This window comes from Gossypium raimondii, chromosome 9, assembly GCF_025698545.1.
Source record: "Gossypium raimondii isolate GPD5lz chromosome 9, ASM2569854v1, whole genome shotgun sequence".
NCBI classification, from domain to species: domain Eukaryota; kingdom Viridiplantae; phylum Streptophyta; class Magnoliopsida; order Malvales; family Malvaceae; genus Gossypium; species Gossypium raimondii.
The window spans coordinates 33,311,018-33,330,596 of record NC_068573.1 but is presented as its reverse complement, the minus strand read 5'-3'; the positions used below and the strand labels follow the sequence as shown (position 1 = coordinate 33,330,596).

Here is a 19,579-nt window from a genome sequence, read left to right as displayed (position 1 = left end):
CGAAACATGTACTTCATGGTCTCCAGACCAGTAAAAATTGAACCTAAATTAGTTTTGCCTTATTTTAGGTATCGAGACAAATACCTTGTCTCAAGACATCCTAATATCGAAGCTAAAATTAAAAAAACAGGGGAGGCATGTCTTGAGACCGATCTCAAGACATGAAAGGCTTAGTATCAAGACATTAACCCTATGTCTCAAGACATAATTACTTCGAAGCATAAATAGTAAATAAGGAAGATCAATTTTAAGACAAGATTCCATTGTCTCGAAACACATTACTGAATTTTGGTATTTTGAGTTGGATTCAAGTCTAATCTGAGTTTGAACTCATGTAACTCTAAGATTCAATAATTAAAGATATTCAACATTTATAATGCATGTATGTGGTAATGAATAATGATTAATTTGATATGATTGCAAATTTTAAATTAAATTCATAATAAATGAAGTGAGTTAGTCTGAGTTTCTTCAGCAACGTAATATGATGTCACACTTTCGAATTCGACAATTAAGTTGAATATGGAATGTCACAAGTAGGGTTAGACTCATCTTGAAACTTGTAATGGTGAGATAAGCCTATAGGAGTAAGAACCCCTTTGCTATCTTACATTCTTATGTCATTTAAGATATCTTGGATGTATTTACTTTGAGATAAGAATAGACCACTTGTAGTTGGTATTACTCCAATCCCGAGAAAAAATTTTAATGAACCAAGTTCTTTAAATGATTTTTTTTTTTTTTTGTAAAATAGAAGTAATAACCTATTGAGCAACTTTTAAATTACTGCTAGTCACGATAATGACATTGACATAAACAAGTAGATAAATTAAAAAAAAAAAAATCTAGATTCATCACGGATAAATAAGGATGTATCACAAGCAGATTGTTTGAAGCCAGTTTTCAATAAAAATTTTGTGAGTTCTTTGTTCTATTTTTGATGTGCTTGCTTGAGTTCATATATCGCATTTTTAACTAACAAACATAGTCAAGATGATTTAGGTCTTCAAAACCCAGTTGTTGCCACGTATAAACCGGCTCATCAAGATAGCCTTATAGTAAGGCATTGCTTACATCAATCTGCTATAATGACCACTGATTTTGAACAACAATTGATAGTACAAGGCAAATGGTTGTAGGTTTAATGACAAGACTAAAACTAGAATGATAGTCCACACCTTCCTGTTGAATGTACCCTTTTGCAACAAGTCGAGCTTTGTAACGCTTAATTAACCCATCTGATTTCTACTTGATTCTAAAAATCTACTTATAATAAATTACATTAGCATTTGAATCTCGGGGAACAAGGGTTCAGGTTTCATTGCTTATTAAGGCATCAACCTCCTTTTGTATAGATGCTTGTCAATATGGATACTTAGTGGCTTGTTTGAAAGAGGTGGGTATGGGAGAAAGGCGCGCTAGAAAAAAAAAAAAATTAGGCTTGAAAGTTTGGTTTTGAAAATGAGTGATGACACAATTTGGCCGGGTAGAGAGAATGATAACTAGTGGAGATAGTTCAGGTTGGCGGATGTTTTGAGCTGGTGGATTGATCAATGACATGGTAAGGGTTTGGTGTTGGCATGTTAAGATAGGATTTAAGGTAGAAGGTAAAGAAGTTTGATCGTGGCAGAAGTGAGCTTGAATAGATGAACAGTGACTAGATGTAGGAAAAAATGGGTTGGTTTTATTTCATCAAGAATCGGTGATAATAGAAGTTTGTAACAAAGATGGGTGAGTTTCGTAGGTAGGGTTGAGAGATTGATGGGAAGAAGAAGAGTTTAAATTTGAGTGTGAAATACCTAAATTTGAAGAACTTTCTCTATGTGCGACAAGAGCAGATGAAGTTTGGTGTCTTTCTAAAGTTTGTGTGCTTGAAGGAATGAGGATGAGATTTGGAATATCTAGCGAAACAAATAGAGAGAAATCGATATTGGAGCTAGATATTGTTGATGGGAGACTTTTAGATAAGGAATTAAAATCCCAATCAATATTAGAAATTCTTTTTCTTAATTTTAGAGAAAATATTTTCAAAAAAAGAAAAATGCTTTAAAAAAATTGACATCTCTAAAAAACATAAAGCCCATCTTTACTCTGGTCGTACACCATTAGAGTTCATGTATTCAAATCCTTCACACAATAATGAAAAGGGAAAAAAAATTCAATAGACACTAAATTTTGTTGACAAAATTGTGAAATTGAAATAAGATTTTGCTTAATAGGCGATGCAAAAAGGTGTTAGAAAGTGTAAAAGATGAGTTTAATGCATTTAATTTAGTAAAACTTATCTGTGTAATTGGAGCCATATTACCATCCCCCACATAGACTTCTTCCGTGCTTGGGTAATTTTCTGCAAGTTGGAAATTTTGAGGATCATCTGTGATATTATAGGCTGCACTAGTGTTGAAGATCCATGATGATGTTAGGCATCTTGTTCGATGCAAAGTTAACCTTTGCTTCTTGACCGTTATGAGATATAGATCTGCAAACCCAAGCAGTGTGGCCATGGCGATCACATAGTTGACATTAAACCTTAGGGGGTTGTTGCTAAGAGGGATGCCATTGCGATGAGAGGCGGTTCTACTATGAATGTCATGGTTGTTACTGTTGTGATTGATTTCGTCTATTTTTAAGGTGAAACGAAGATGAACTGGGGGTGGACCTTTGAGCATTGGTGATAATAATGGAAATTGTTGGTTTGTAAAGGAGTAGAGTTTTGAAGGAATATCTCACGATTAATAAGCTTACCAAATAGCTCTTCTATGAATTGGCTTCATTTTGAGCCTGAATAGCTGCTGTGATAGAATCACACTCGAGATCAAGACAACCAAATTTTCATCAATTATTGGAGAACCGATAGTTGCAAGTTCATCTGCAATTGTATGGATCTCTCAAAGATATTTTATAATGGTCTTCGAGCTTTTGTAATGACTTGCAGATGGTTGCGAAAACTTAAAATGCATGTGTGTGATGTGAATGCATACAAAGTGTGGAAGTTACGGTAGGATCAACTCAGGCTAGTAAGTCATTATGCATTAATTGATTTTGAGTTTGTATTTTGCGTTGGGGACAACTTCATTGTTTATGGTAATGGTTGTGCCATCGAGAAGAGACATGAGATCAATCACAACAATAACAATCAAGTTTATTGTAGAATTTTATTTTTATTCTCTATTTACAACTTTTCATCCATAATAACTATAGCCATAAAATAACTAAATTAGTTGTTTATAACAACCTTTTCATCTTAAATTTTAGTAAAATTAATTTTAGTCCTAAACAAAATAATCATAATAAATTTTAGTTAAGATACTATTTCAATAAAATGTTTATAAAATAGAAATAATTTTAATAAATGAAATTATATTTATAAATTTTATTAAAAATAAAATGTAACTCTAACAAATTAATAATATTAATAATATATTTTAATTTAAAATTTTAAAATTTTAAAATACGATTTATATTTCCAATATTGTTTTTGCTTTACAATATGGGATTGTTATATAGAGATTAGTAGGGGTGTACAAATTTCGAGTAAAACCAGTTTAATCGACTGAATCGAATTAATTCAGTTAATCAGTCAGTTAACCAAATTAATTCGGTCGGGGATCGATTAATAATCTTTCGGAAGTTCAGTTAAAGGTTAATTCGGTTCGAAATCGATTAATTAACCAAAATTTTATATTTTTTATATGCCTTTTACATATATTAAATTCAGTTAATTTTTGATATGTTTTATACTTGTTTTAACAAAAAAATAAAACATATAAATTTTGATTAATTCGGTAATTAATTGAAAAAGCTCAGTTCGATTAATTTTTTTAAAATTATTTTATTCAATTAATGGTTAAAGATTTTAAAAAGTTAATTTAATTAATACTAATTCGAGTCGATTAATCAATTTAACAGCTGTAGATATTAGATTAATCAGGGTCCATCCATATGGAAAATCCCAAACAAAAAAGAGAAAATCAGAAAATGAAAAACAGAGTAACATGACGGATGGCACGCATACCCGACATTCGTCACCGTGCCTTTGTTGCCTAGCTAATAAATAATTCAGATTAACTGATTTTATTAACTTAAACTTAAACCAAACCAAAACCAAATCCAAAACCCGACTCAGATCCTTCCCTTTCCTTTCTCAATTCCAGGAACCCTGCAAATGTCTCCCTTCCCATCCGAAAACGGCGTCGAAGGAGACGACGAGAGAGAAGAAGAAGAAGACGAAGATGTAGATGATGATGAAGAAGAAGAAGAAGCGGAGGAGGACGAAGAGGAGCCCAGGCTTAAGTATCAAAGAATGGGAGGTAGCATCCCTTCCCTGCTCTCAGGCGAGGCCGCCTCCTGTATCTCCGTCGCCGAACGCATGATCGCACTCGGAACGCACGATGGAACCGTTCATATCCTCGACTTTTTGGGAAATCAGGTGAAATTTTATCTCATTTCAGTACTTTAGATCTTATGTTTCGTTTCAATTCTTAATTTCTCATTTTATTTTTTATGTTTTTGGGTTCCAGCATTCTTTTTCTTATAATCCGATTTTTGAATGAATGTATTTTTTTTGGAGAAGCAAGTAATTTCGAATAAGTTAGTTAAGTTAATCTTTTTGCTGCGTTCAGTTATTAATTAGTTTTAGAAGGGAAAATGTATTTTGTTATATTAAACTCGTGTTCTTCTGTTTGCTAGGTTAAGGAATTTGCTGCTCATTCAGCTGCAGTGAATGACCTTAGTTTTGATATAGAAGGTGAATATATTGGAAGCTGTTCAGATGATGGCTCTGTTGTACTAAATAGTCTTTTCACTGACGAGAAATTGACATTTGAGTATCATCGTCCTATGAAAGCCATTGCACTTGACCCTGATTATGCAAGAAAAACATCTAGGAGATTTGTAACTGGTGGTTTAGCTGGTCACTTGTATTTTAATACCAAAAAGTGGCTTGGCTATAAGGATCAGGTTCGTGATACTTGCCTGACTTTAATTTATTTGAAAATTGAGATGTTCATGAATTCTGAATGTTGTCTATTTTAATGTGTTTTTAGGTGTTGCACTCAGGTGAAGGTCCAATCCATGCAGTGAAATGGAGAACGAGTCTCATTGCTTGGGCTAATGATGCGGGAGTAAAAGTTTATGATGCTGCAAATGATCAGCGGATTACATTTATAGAAAGACCAAGAGGGACTCCTCATCCTGAAATCTTGCTCCCTCATTTAGTTTGGCAGGTTAGTCAAATGATTAAAATAGAAAATATCTGAGGTTGTTCCAGGCTTTCTTATGTTGTCTAAACAACTGCAATATCATTTGCAATATTATTCGTTCTTTTGAAGTTTTCACTTCTCCTAGGCCTTAGTCTTTGTGAAGCATAGGTTGTTTGCCATTGCTCATTGTCTGATCCTATTCAGGATGAGTCAAAGGATTAAAATGGAAAATGTCTGAGGTTGTTCCAAACTTTCTTATGTTGTCTAAACTGCAATGTTATTTGTTATTATTCGTTCTTTTGAAGTTTTCACTTCTCCTAGGCCCGGGCCTTTGTGATGCATAGGTTGTTCGATCATTTTTTCTGTTGCTCATTGTCTGAATCTATTCAGGATGATACTTTATTGGTGATTGGCTGGGGTACTTCTGTGAAAATTGCTGCAATAAGAACAAATCTGAACAAGGGAACAAATGGAACATATAAGCGTGTTACGTCTAACATGAACCAAGTAGATATTGTGGCATCGTTTCAAACTAGCTATTATATATCAGGGATTGCGCCTTTTGCTGATGCTTTGGTTGTTCTAGCCTATATTCCTAGTGAAGATGGAGAGAAGGAATTTAGCAGTGCAATGCCATCAAGACAGGTATGTGTCCTTTACAGTTATGAAAAAACTAAGTTCTTGTCATGGTGTACACCCCCTATTTTGATTTTTTTATATGCTATCTTTGGTGCATCACCAGCTTCCATTAATACAAAATTGCCAATATTTCTGGATGGTATGATACTATGCTTGACAGAAGCTATGGCTGTGTTTGCTATGCCATCCTTGTTATAATTAATTCCAATTGCCTATGTATAATCCACTGTAGCAGGGAAATGCACAGAGACCAGAGGTACGTATAGTGTCTTGGAACAATGATGAATTGGCAACTGATGCTCTACCTGTACATGGCTTTGAGCACTACAAAGCAAAGGACTATTCCTTGGCTCATGCCCCCTTCTCAGGTTGATATCTCTGTTTTTGATGTTATGGTTATTATACAGAATTTTCGGTCAATAGTTATAGTGCTCTTCTCATATGAATGTAGGCAGCAGTTATGCCGGTGGACAGTGGGCTGCTGGTGATGAACCAATATACTATATTGTATCACCAAAGGATGTTGTCATAGCAAAACCTAGGTTACTTCCTATTCTTCCTATTTTTGTTGCTTCTGAAAGATAAATATTGCTTTTCATAAAATAGAAAAATTAAGAAAAGGATTGTGGTTTCTGTAGTAACATGCAGTAATATATACTTAATTGTTATGAAATGTAGCTGTGTCGATTTGGTTCTGCTTGCTTATTTGCCCTAAATGGATTTGGATTTTCTGAATAACTCTCCTCCTGGATATTAATTTTTGCACTATGACTTTTATACTTCGAATTTACTTTCTGTCTTGGGACTATAAGTACATCTGTTGATGTTTCATTTCCCTTTAAGCTGATGCCAAATTTACAAGCTTCCATTTGGCTTGATTTAAGGTATCTGTAGTACTATTATAGATTTGCAGCCGGGCAAAACAGTTATAATAGTCAAATAAATACTTTTAAATTTTCTTAAGATGAACAATTATATTGCTAATTCTTATAGAACATGCAAAAGGTTTATAATAGTGAATAACTGCTGTAAGTTGCTATTAAATGCATATTATGTGGTGTGTTTTGCGGGACATAGTGAGGTTTGTTTGAATTTTGGTGTCAAGATTCTCCTAATATGGTCTTTGACGTCTTGTAATAATACTCTGTATTTGTGTTTGTTTTATTAAATTTGTCTGATATATTATGTGGTACTTTTTAAAATTATTCTTGCAAATTCTTCTTGATTTTCAACCTGTGCATTTTTGACACTTTAGGGATGCTGAGGATCACATTTCATGGCTTCTTCAACATGGATGGCATGAAAAAGCTTTAGCAGCAGTTGAGGCTGGGCAGGGACGAAGTGAACTTCTTGATGAAGTATTTTTCTTCTTTTTTTACTTTGATATAATGTATTTGTAATGGCTTGATAATTGAGATGACTTACCATGTAAATTTACTGGCTTAATATATAATCCTTGCATTATTTAAAAGATTCTTGCTGCAAGTGAATGCATTTTAGCTTTGATGTATGGTAAAAATGATATCTCTTCTTGCTGATTCCACTCGTTGCACTAAGTAATTGCCATTTCTTTATCTATGTAATTCTTAAAGTTAGTTGTTGCTTTCTTCATTTCTGTTCACCTTATGTGTAGGTCGGATCTAGATACCTTGATCATTTGATTGTGGAAAGGAAATATGCTGAGGCTGCATCCTTGTGTCCTAAATTGTTGCGAGGATCTGCTACAGCTTGGGAAAGGTACTGAAAATCATTATACGCAACTCTTTCTATGCATTTCCTGTTAATCAAATGTAATTGCTTTGACAGATGGGTATTCCATTTTGCTCATCTCCGTCAGCTTCCTGTATTGGTTCCATATATGCCAACAGAAAACCCCAGGCTGCGTGATACTGCTTATGAGGTTCGTCAGGATGGCAATTGTCTGCTAATGTACATGTAGTCTTCTTTTATAGTTTTTCATTTGTCAAACTTGGACTGAAAACCACCTTTTTGCTATGCTGCAGGTTGCTCTTGTGGCTCTGGCAACAAATCCATCAGTTCATAAGGATCTTTTGTCAACTGTTAAATCATGGCCACGTGTCATTTATTCCGCATTGCCTGTCATTTCTGCAATTGAGCCCCAGCTAAATACTTCGTCAATGACTGATGCCCTTAAAGAGGTTCATAAGTCTGTTTCTAAATGTCTGATGTGAATTGAATCTGTTGATGCTACATATGTTGAATGATCCTATCCTTCTTTCTTGATAGGCACTTGCAGAGTTGTATGTTATTAATGGGCAGTATGAGAAAGCTTTTTCACTGTATGCTGATGTAAGTATTTTAATGTATTTGTGCTCAGACTAATTTACTTTTTCAACCTTAAAATTATGTATGATACAAATTGCTTATGGAAAATAGGTTTTCATCCATTCTCTAGTTGGACATTTCTTTGCTTCTTTGTTGATGTAACTTGTCTGTGATTTCAGCTCATGAAGCCAGATATATTTGACTTCATTGAAAAGCACAACTTGCATGATTCTATTCGTGAAAAGGTATTATTATGGAATACTTTGCTTTCTTAAAAATTATTGTTTTTTGTAGAGAATGTCAATACCTGTTCATATGAGGCCAGTGTGGTAAATTCTGAAACTGATTCTTTACAAATTACAATATTTCACCACTTAGGTTGACACTTTTATTTACATTAGATAGATGCATTTCACAATTCAACCAAAATTATAGGGGCAGAAATTAGCTCTTTCTATTCAATAGAGCTGTGGGGGGAAGAAGAGCAAAATATAATTAAAAAAGAAATTTTCTCTTTTTTCCTTTCTTAACATTGAATGATACCAGCAAAATATAATTTTTAATGCCAAAAATACTATGTGCATGATGCAGGTTGTGCAGTTGATGATGGTTGATTGTAAGCAAGCAGTTAATTTGTTGATCCAAAATAGGGACTTAATTGCACCATCTGAAGTTGTTTCACAGCTTCTGAATACTAGAAATAAGTGTGATTCGAGATATTTCTTGCATTTATATCTGCATTCCTTGTTTGAAGTAAACCCACATGCTGGCAAGGATTTTCATGATATGCAGGTATGGATAAGACAGCTACATTAGTGCTTTAATAGCTTTTATGTAGATATTGTAGGCATCAGTTACCTTCAAAATTTAAATTTTTTATGTTCATTGTTACTTTCTAGATTTCATACATTTCTGTGGGGGTCAAATGCTTTTCACCTTGTCTGTGTGTGGTCAGTGGTTGAAGAAACAAATTGGCAGTAGGTTCCAAAATTACATGGTTTTGACTACATAAGGCCGGCCATGTCAGCTGTACTTTTAACAGTTTTTATGGGTTCCAAAATTTATCTATTTTTTCCCTTAACTTTCTGATAAAAGAATAAGTGATATGCATGATTTTCTTTAGTTTTGATATGTTTGTTGGATGTTACGTTCTGTTTATATGTTATATAGTGAATTCATATAATTAGTGTTTAAAGGTATTTGGATCTATAAATGATGTAAATCTTAAATGTTTCTGACTGTTAGTGATATTCTGTATTTAGGTATATATTGGATTTAAATGTTTCTGATTGTTAGTGATATTCTGTATTTAGGTATATATTGTAGGTTTTATATATTACATTGAAAACCCTGAAAACAATATATTGAAACAACTGGCACCAATATGTACCCCCCTTTTTTTTAGGAAAATGAATGACCTGTTGAGTATGATATTAACAACCTTGGAATTTTTTCTGGTCAGTTGATGTTTCTTGTTATTTTTGTGCTACATTTGATGCCTTGTCAACATGTTAGTTGTTGCCTGTGAGCATGCTCTTGTCCAACTCTCAATACTTATGGCTGTTTACTGGATATGGCATGTGGGCAAGGAGCTTGTTATGTTAATTGCATTTCTGACTATGTGTTGTCCTTTTCTTGCTGTGATAGGTAGAGCTTTATGTTGAGTATGAGCCGAAGATGCTACTTCCTTTTCTTCGCAGTAGTCAACATTACACATTGGAGAAGGTTTGGATAGTCTAAATAGTAGTTGTTATGTAACAATGGCATCATAACATTCCAAAATGACACTGCTGAATTTCAACTTCAGGCGTATGAGATCTGTGATAGAAGAGATCTTTTAAGGGAGCAAGTATTCATCCTTGGAAGAATGGGGAATTCAAAACAAGCTCTTGCTGTCATCATAAATGAATTAGGAGATATAGAAGAGGTACGTTGGTTGTTTTCAGTTGGAGCTTCTTCTGCTTTCAGCTGTTGTTCCTGAGTTTCTATTTTGTTCAAAACAAGCTCTTGCTGTTGTTCCTTGGAAGGATTGGTACTAACAATAAAGGTCTATTTATTATCCACAGGCTGTAGAATTTGTGACCATGCAGCATGATGACGATCTTTGGGAAGAACTAATTCATCAATGCCTCCATAAACCAGAAATGGTAATGATGAAAAATGCAGACCGGAAATATGGAGATGTTGTCTAATGATTAGCCGTATTTCTCTTTTTCTTAGCTGTCTCTCACTGATTGGCAGGTGGGCGTCTTATTGGAACACACTGTTGGCAATCTTGATCCTCTCTATATTGTAAATATGGTGCCCAATGGCCTAGAGATACCTCGGTTAGTATTCTCTTTTCTCAAGGGAAGTTTGTGAATTGCAGTTGAGCAGAATTTTCTATTTCCAAGTAATTTTCATCTACAATATTATAGAGGTTTCTCAGTTTAAAAAGAAAAAAGGAAAGAAAATTAAAAAGGGAGAAAGGAAAAACCTTAAGAGGGTTCACTGTGATGGAAGTCCACCATCAAGAACAGCATTTATCTGATAGTTAACTGACAAGGCTGTAATTCATACTTGGATCAAGCTCAAATTTAGTTGGAGCTGTTTAATAAACTTTATTGTTGGTTAAGCATTTGGTGCCAAATCTAGGAAGAAAAGCCTGAGGTTTTACATACTTTCTTTATATATCATCAGTTGCTTGTGTTGCAACACAATAATTGTCTTTAAGTGAGCCTTTTTATAGATATTCATGCTGCCGTACTGATCTGTCCCATATTCTGTGTATGTGATGCCAACTATATATCTTCTAGTAATATTTCATTTAATTGTCCTTTTTATGCCTCCAAATATGCCTGGCATCTCATGATTTTTCTTAATGAACCGTAATGAAATCTGTTCTATCATCAATTTTTATGTTGCTAAACTATTTCTTTATGCAAACCAAGAAAGAGAAAATGAATCATAAAACTGAAGGTCACTGAATGACTGCGGTATAATTCTACTACTGTAGTTCCCCGATCTTTCATGATTTTGACCTTAATTCATGTCCCCAGGCATTCCATACGGAGCATCTTATTGGATGCATAAAACTTGGAACTTCAAATTGCAGATATCTAAGCTGAATCACCTTATCTGCTTACTGAATGTATTTCAGTTTAATTTGGCTCAATCATCTATTTTATTTTTAGGCTGAGGGATCGTCTAGTCAAAATTATTACTGATTACAGAACTGAAACTTCTCTCAGACATGGCTGCAACGATATACTTAAGGTACTACTGTTCCTCTTACTCTTAGCAAATTGTTGTAATATTCGAAATTCTGATTTGAGAAACCTGACATTTGGTGTAAATGTGAAATATACAGGCTGATTGTGTTAACCTGTCGGTAAAATACTACAATGAAGCGAAACGAGCAGTTTGCTTGAGTAATGAAGAAGATGATGCACGATCCAAGAGGGATGCCAGTAGAGCTTCTCAAGTCATAACACCTAGTGTGAGAAACATGGAGGTTAAGTCTAAAACAAGGGGAGGTGGAAGATGTTGCATGTGTTTTGACCCTTTCTCGATACAAAACGTATCAGTCGTTGTGTTCTTTTGCTGCCATGCTTATCACACGACTTGCTTGATGGAATCTACTGAAATTAATAGCACCAACAAAAAAGGGACTGGAGGCCCCTCTGAGGGGTTATATGAGTATGAATATGAGGAGGAGCAGGAGGATGACAATGGTAGCGAGGCCGGTGGTCCTCGGATGCGATGTATTCTATGTACTACAGCTACGAGTTAAGTTTGGTTTGCATGCCTTTATATGTGCGTGTCGTGTGTGGGTGTGCGTGCGTGCGTGCTTTTTGCTCGCAAATTTTTTTTGGGTCGTGGTTTAGGTTTTGCTTACCTTGTGCTCCTGCCTATCGACATTCATGATTCTTTCTTTCTTTCTGTTGCCCCCTTGTTATTCCCTTGAATGCCGTTGTGCCTCAATTAGTGGCAACTTTTGTATTATATAGATCCTCATCCATGTAATTATTGGAAAGTGTAATTAATCCTTTTTGGCGTTTGATGATATATGTAGTGTATCTTGCACTCTAAACAAAGTTTTTAATGAAATAATAAGCTACGACTTGCAGCGAGAGCTTGACCACTATCACAATCTGTTATTCATACATTGCCGATGTTGTAGATAAAGAGATATATGTTCTTTTTGGCTCTTTTTAATCCAATAATGCAAAAATTAAAAATTAATAACTCACATGGTATGCACATGAGATTATTTACCAAAATGACATATTTGATACACTGTTCAGCTGGTATTCATTCGGCCCAACCCGATATCCATCCCTTCCCTGATCGAATTACCTATCCCCTGATCCGAACCTTTTATCCTTATCCAATCCTCCTAAATTCACTCCTCGAAAACTGCCTTCCTAGCTCCCTTAGCACTCTTTTCTTCCTCCTTTTGAGTAGATGCCACACATCCACCCTCACTCGAAAATTTATATAGCTACTAACACCGTTAGCAATAGATTTAGCATCATAAGCAACAAAACTCCCAACGAAATCCCCAAATTGCTTGACTATTGTTTCAGACATTAATCCATGCAGGATATCATGAACTTAACCTAAAAATCCTAATAAAACAAAATAAAGGTGTTGACACCATTTTTTTGATAAAACGGGGTCGACTTGGATTTTGAAAAATGAAAACGAATGTAGGAGTCGCCACCAATCTTTTTTGATGAGGTGTGATCGGGTCACCTCATAAAATGGTTGTTTGTAATAAACGGTTTTCGGTTACGTACGAGGAAGAATTAGCACCCTCGTAACACCCAAAAATTGGTACCTAGTTGATTAGTTAATGTCTTAATATCGAAAATTGAAAACTTTAAAGAGATTTAAAATACAATCATTTGTTTTAAATTTTATATAAATCGAATTACCCGTTAAGACCCTCTCATCTCGAAAAGAAAAAATGTCACACCCAATGAGTTAAGATGTGATACTTCACCCCCTCAAAATGAGCTTGTCAAATAAAACTCGTGCAATAAAACTTAAGAGGATATTCAATTGTTTAAGTCATATGAAGAAATCGCAGCTCAATACGTTAGGGCACAATTTCTCGAAACTCTAAACGTTGAATATTACCTCTATTATTTTTTGGAAAATCCTCATCTCGAGAAAACGTGTCATATCCAATGCGTTAGGATACGACGTATTGAATTCCCCATGATAAACTTTTCATTCATGTTTAAATTAAAGAGCAGTCTCGACTACTTAGATTCAACGAGAGAAATTGGAACCCAATACATTAGGGCTCAATCCTCTCGAAGATCCTAAATATGAATATTGCCTTTATTTTCAAAGTTTTCTATTTTTATGAATTCGAGTATAAATCGATGTAATGTTACATTAGATATATGAATAAATGCCGCAGTAACAAATGACAATAATGGATGCGACGATGGTATAAAGATAATACGAACAATAACAACGAAATTAAGACAAATAAAGAAAAACAAATTAATAACATACAAGATAACAAGTAGATGAGCAAATAAAAATAAGACATTCTTTTAAAATATAAATGAAAACGTGAATAAACAAATAAGTGAAGGAAATAAGCAAAATTATAAAAATATAAAGAACATAAAGTATGTATATAAATATGTACATTGAAATTATAAAGTATAAAAGACATACATGTGGATATATATATATATGTATATGAATTATAAAATATATAAAAATATGTATGTATATACAAATTATAAAATATAAAAACTATGTATGTAAAAAGGGTATATTTTAAAATATAAAGAATATATATAGATATATATTTACGGAAGTAACATATGCATGTAGATATGGGCATGTACAAATTATAAAGTATATAAAGAAATATAAGCATGCATATATACATATAGATATAACATACATATATATATAAATAAGTACATGTATATATATATGTAAATTATAAAGCATGAAAAATATATAAATGTATATATATATACGTCAGAGACGTGTATGTAGAAATAAAATAGCTTACTACAATTTATATAGATATAGACATAAAATAGTATTGTATAAAATATTAGTGATTTAAAACATAGAAGTATATATAAAGAACCTTTTGTTAGAAAAACGTATTTATAAAATAAAATCATTAAAGATATATAGACAACATTGAATTAGTATAAAACATAGACTAATACATTATGGAATATAATATATGATAAAAGAGTTAAAATAATAGCACATAATAAAACAAAATAATATATGAAAGCGGTAAACAAATATATAAACTAATAATAATAATAATAATAATAATAATAATAATAACACAAGATTAATGGAATAATATAAAAATGATAATAACATTAAAATAATTAATTAAATAATAAAATAGCTAAAATGGACTAAATTGGAATAAAATGAAAAAAATTGGGACGGATTCAAAAATAAATAAAACGGGAGGACCACATTGAATGCGCAAATAACAAGGAGGGACCAAATGGGAATAATCCCGTCCCTCCAAAATGCACAGCTTCAAGATGGATCGAATTGAAATCTAAAAGAAATTCTAGGGCCAAATAAAAAAACTTAAAGGAAACTTGATTGCAAAATAATTAAAAAGAGGAAGGGCTAAATGCGCAAATAGACCCTTCCTCAAAAACACGCGGATCCCACTAGCGGGTCGGGTCGGCTGGATCAGGCTAGGCCAAAACGGCGCTGTTTTGGGACCTATGCATACAGGCCAAAACGACGTCATTTAACCTGCTATATAAACAAAAAAAATTTAAAAAAACTTCATTTTCACTTCTCTTCTTCAAAAAAAAAAACAAAAATTTCTCTCAAACCCTCTCTCCTCCTCCGGGCACCGGCCTAGCTCCGGCCAAGGTCTGGTCTACCACCGCCTCGCCAGCCGTCGGTGATCGGTAATGGCGCCGCCGTGCGCGGTGGCCGGGAAATTCAAAACCCTCTTTTCACTCCTTTTTTCGAGGAGAGCCCTGATTTGGGTCAAAAACACCAAGATTTTGGCAAAAAACAAGCCAAATATGAGAAAACCGAGGCGACTGGGGTAAGAACTCTCCTCTTTTCTTCTTTTTATTTAATATATAATCTTATATATATGATAAAAATAACAAAGAAAAAATAAATAAATAAATCAAGAGACAGAATGAAGAAGAAGAAAGAAGAACACATTTTCTTCAAATTTTTGATTTTTTTAATTGATTTATCAACCCCTTTTTTTAAATCTGTTTTCTCCTCTTTTTACAAATCTGTGCTTGGCTTTTATATAGCCGATTTACAATATATTTTTCTACTACTTTGCACTATTTCAGTTTTATCTCTGTCACTATTTTTCTGCTGCTATTTTCGTCTTTTTGCTGTTTCTTTTTGGTTCTTTGGCAGGTGTTGAGGGGTCAACGGAGCAAGGTCTTGCCATTTTGGTGCAAGGGAGGCTACCTTGGGCGATGAGCACGCTGACGTCGCATGTGGAGGCAGCGGCGCAAGGCTGAAGCTAGGGTTTCTTTTTGCTGAAATTTGTTTATGTTTTGGGTCGTTTGGGCCATTGGCTTTTTTTTAAAAAAAATTTTGGGCTAGGTTAATTATTTTGGGTTTGCCTGGGCCCCGGGCAAATTGGGCTGTACAGCTGCCCCTCTTTGCTCATTGTCGTGTAACGATAACAGAGCAAAGACTAAGAAAGACCAATTTTGCCCTGTCTCGCCGAGTCTTGACTTCTTGGTTCGTTTTTTCTTCAAGTAGCCTCATTCCAATCCACTGCGTCTTATTGCTTTGATCTTCTTTACGACATCTTTAGAGAGATATGACTTCAATCTACTCTGCTGCAACTCCATGGGGATGAGATTTGTGATTTTAGTCTGCTCCACTGCAACTTAAGGGAGATAAGACTTGTATCTTCAACCTGCTCCACTGCAACTTCAGGGAGATAAGGTTTGATATGATAAGATCTAATTCGACCTACTGTAACTTCAGAGGTATATGATTCATCGTTTTAATCCGCTCCGCTGCGACTTCAAGGAGATAGGATTAGTAGCTTCAGTCTGCTCCACTACAACTTCAGGGAGATAAGACTCGCTATCTTCAAGGAGATAAGATTCACCGTTGTGGCTTCAATCTTTTTAATTGCAATGTCGGGGAAGCAAGATTCGACGTTGTAGCTTCAATCTACTCCACTGCACCGCCAGGGAAGTAAGATTCACCGTTGTGGCTTCAATCTTTTTAATTGCAATGTCGGGGAAGCAAGATTCGCCATTGTAGCTTTAATCTATTCCACTACACCGCTAGGGAGGTAAGATTCGTTGTTGTGGCTTCAATCTTCTTAATTACAATGTCGGGGAAGCAAGATTCGCCGTTGTAGCTTCAATCTGATCTACTGCACCGCCAGGGAAGTAAGATTCGCCGTTGTGGCTTCAATCTTTTTAATTGTAATGTCGGGGAAGCAAGATTCGTTGTTGTAGCTTCAATCTGTTCCACTGCACCACCAGGGAAGTAAGATTCGCCGTTGTGGCTTCAATCCTTTTAATTGCAATGTCGGGGAAGCAAGATTCACTGTTGTAGCTTCAATCTGTTCCACTGCACTGCCAGAGAAATAAGATTCGCCGTTGTGGCTTCAATCTTTTTAATTGCTATGTCGGGGAAGCAAGATTCGCTGTTGTAGCTTCAATTTGTTCCACTGCACCGCCAGAGAAATAAGATTCGTCGTTGTGGCTTCAATCTTTTAATTGTAATGTCGGGGAAACAAGATTCGCCGTTGTAGCTTCAATCTATTCCACTGCACTGCCAGAGAATTAAGATTCGCCGTTGTGGCTGTTAGATCGCCGGCACCCCTATGGCGCAACGGAAAAATAATAATTCAGCGATCCCAACTAGGAATCCATGTGTGAGGAACGAATCGGGGTGAAAAGGTTACGAAATTACCTAATGTTTATTCAGAGTAGACAGCAACGCCTCAACGAGTAGTCTGATCTGATGTCGAACCAAGCCACAATCTATCATGATCTCGACCTCTACGTAATCCACCCAGTTGACTACGAACGGAAGAAATCCCCAAAATAGTTTTGAAAATGATTTTTCTTTGACGGCTGCTAGACCCAAGCAAAGGAAAAATGGAATCCTTATAAATCTTTTATTTTTAGGGTTTTTAGGAATTAAATAAATATAATAATATTTTAAATCGAAAATTATAATTACATTAATTATAATATAATTTCGGTAAACTATATATTTATTTGAATTCATATACTAACCAAATTCATGTCCTCATTATGCGTACAACAACATTGTACATAATGTGTTGGAAATTTGATTACCGAATTAAATTAATTCTATAATTAATTTAATTCAAGCAACCCCCAAAAACAATACCAACTATGGCTTATTCCGTTCATTTCAACTATAGGGTGTGACCATGTAGGTTCCTGTAACGTTAGCAGTAATACTAGAACGATTCCAATGTTACAAACAATGAGTGGCATCTAGCAATGCATCATTGCTACCTAAGTCACAAGAGATCATGATTCGACATAACCTTTTTATGATTAACCTTTTATGCAATAATCCTTAAGCCCTTTATCTTTGGATTGGACACAAGTCATGGAATAGTCACACTTGCATAGTCCATTCCATGTTCCTTGATATCTTAAGCAGACTACGATATACAAATAAGTATGACATCTCATATCAACTTATTTGAGCATGACCATGCATTTCTAGTCTCACTTAATCAAGTGGCCTAAGATATTACTCCCATTATGTAGGAGGGACTTATTCTATATCGACCAACCATATACCTCTACATCGATTGTGGTATATCCAACATCGACCTTTATAGAACAACCGATTCTGATTATACGTTTGATCGTATCAAGATATACTACTCACGATGTTGGGATTATGATGATCTCAAGTCTGAGGATCATATACATATTAATCACTATGAGTAATGTCGTGACAATTACATAATAATCCAAGAAACATACTCATAATGGGTCAGTCCAATATGTTGTTCTCTAACACACATATTCATGTATCGATTCTGACATTCCATATCAATGACAACTCTTTATCATCAATCAACTGCATGTTAGTCTTAATGCATTATCGTTGTCCTATCCAACAATAATACTTGACTAAGGATATTTTAAGAATAATCATATTATTCTCAGGACATTATTATAAAACAGTTTATTTATACACATAGAAAAGAAACTGAAATAATAATGGTAACGCCTTATATTAATAAACATGATAAATCAAGTATGTTATTACAACCATCTCATGATTGATCTTTGGGCATACTCTAACAGTGGCTTCAATCTTTTTAATTGTAATGTCGGGGAAGCAAGATTCGCCGTTGTAGCTTCAATCTGTTCCAATGCACTGCCAAAGAAATAAGATCCACCGTTGTGGCTTCAATCTTTTTAATTGCAATGTCGGGGAAGCAAGATTCGCCATTGTAGCTTCAATCTGTTCCCCTTGCACTGCCCGGGAAAGTAAGATTCACTGTCTTCAATCTGCTCCACTACTACTTAGGGAGATAGGACTAGTGGTTTAAATCTACTTCCCTACTACCTTAAGAAGATAAGATTCACCATCTTTGATCTGCTCCACTACTGCTTAGGGAGACAGGATGTGCAATCTTCAATCTACTCCACTACTGCTTAGGGAGATATGACTGGTGGTTTAAATCTGCTTCCTTACTACCTTGGGAAGATAAGATTCACCATCTTCGATCTACTCCACTACTGCTTAGGGAGACAGGATCTGTAATCTTCAACCTACTCCACTGCTGTTCAAGGAGATAGGACTAATGGCCTCACCAATCTGTTCTCTGGAGAACATGACCTATATAATGAACCTAATTATGCCTAATGGTTAGGATGTCATGAGAAAAAATGAATCAAACCCTCCTAACTAGAAATGTATGCATGAATGCAAAATGTCATGAAAATGATCCCTTAATGTTTGAGTTGTTATTGTCCATTGTTCGATAAGGCTTCATTACCAACACGTCAGAATGCTATCTTTTCCGGTTGGTAAAGCTCATATCTTACTTAATCGGATTGCCCCCACTGTAATTTTCAAGGTCTAATCTACTGTAATTCTGTGTTTAATCCACTGTAATTCTGGGACATAAAATTTGAACCATCTTCCTCCCAGAGTATAAAATCTGGCTCTTTCCCAATCCTCTCCCACTACAATTCAGGGGTACAGGATCTGAATCTTCTTGGTCTCTTACACCATTCCCAGGGTGTCACGCCAAATGTTTATACACAATTACAAAATTTTTCTCTGAGAAAACCTCTTTTTATTACTCGGTGATCATTGCTTATTTGTTCATTGAAGCTTTGTCACCAACACGACATCTTTGTCATTTTGTTCAATCAATGTTTGGACAACAAAATTTGAAAGGATAATCTTAACTTAGACTCTTCCTTCTTAGATAT

The 19,579-nt window shown here is 34.7% G+C and overlaps 1 protein-coding gene across 3 annotated transcripts; it reads left to right on the top strand.

The window, feature by feature from the left end:
• Positions 1 to 4,069: 4,069 nt before the first annotated feature.
• Positions 4,070 to 12,252, top strand: LOC105799128 (vacuolar protein sorting-associated protein 41 homolog). Of its 3 annotated transcripts, none has more exons than XM_052620937.1 (19): positions 4,071 to 4,429; positions 4,690 to 4,959; positions 5,046 to 5,225; positions 5,592 to 5,846; positions 6,076 to 6,208; positions 6,292 to 6,382; positions 7,096 to 7,198; positions 7,474 to 7,577; positions 7,647 to 7,740; positions 7,844 to 7,999; positions 8,088 to 8,150; positions 8,306 to 8,371; positions 8,718 to 8,918; positions 9,774 to 9,851; positions 9,934 to 10,053; positions 10,193 to 10,273; positions 10,368 to 10,453; positions 11,300 to 11,381; positions 11,476 to 12,252. In XM_052620937.1, exons 1-19 carry the CDS (start codon positions 4,166 to 4,168, stop codon positions 11,896 to 11,898), a joined length of 2,850 nt encoding a protein of 949 aa, XP_052476897.1. In that variant the 5' UTR covers positions 4,071 to 4,165; the 3' UTR covers positions 11,899 to 12,252. The 3 variants fall into 3 exon arrangements, with proteins under 3 accessions (XP_052476898.1, XP_052476897.1, XP_052476896.1); XM_052620936.1 differs by having other exon boundaries at positions 6,073 to 6,208; XM_052620938.1 differs by lacking the exons at positions 11,300 to 11,381; positions 11,476 to 12,252 and adding an exon at positions 11,165 to 11,299 and having other exon boundaries at positions 4,070 to 4,429; positions 6,073 to 6,208.
• Positions 12,253 to 19,579: the final 7,327 nt, after the last annotated feature.

Bases quoted from the DNA above. Each gene is read 5' to 3' on its own strand.
- LOC105799128 (XM_052620936.1), top strand. From the start codon at position 4,166: ATGTCTCCCTTCCCATCCGAAAACGGCGTCGAAGGAGACGACGAGAGA. The intron at 5,226-5,591 runs GTTAGTCAAATG...GAATCTATTCAG, and splicing joins TCCCTCATTTAGTTTGGCAG to GATGATACTTTATTGGTGAT. The intron at 7,578-7,646 runs GTACTGAAAATC...TTGCTTTGACAG, and splicing joins TCTGCTACAGCTTGGGAAAG to ATGGGTATTCCATTTTGCTC.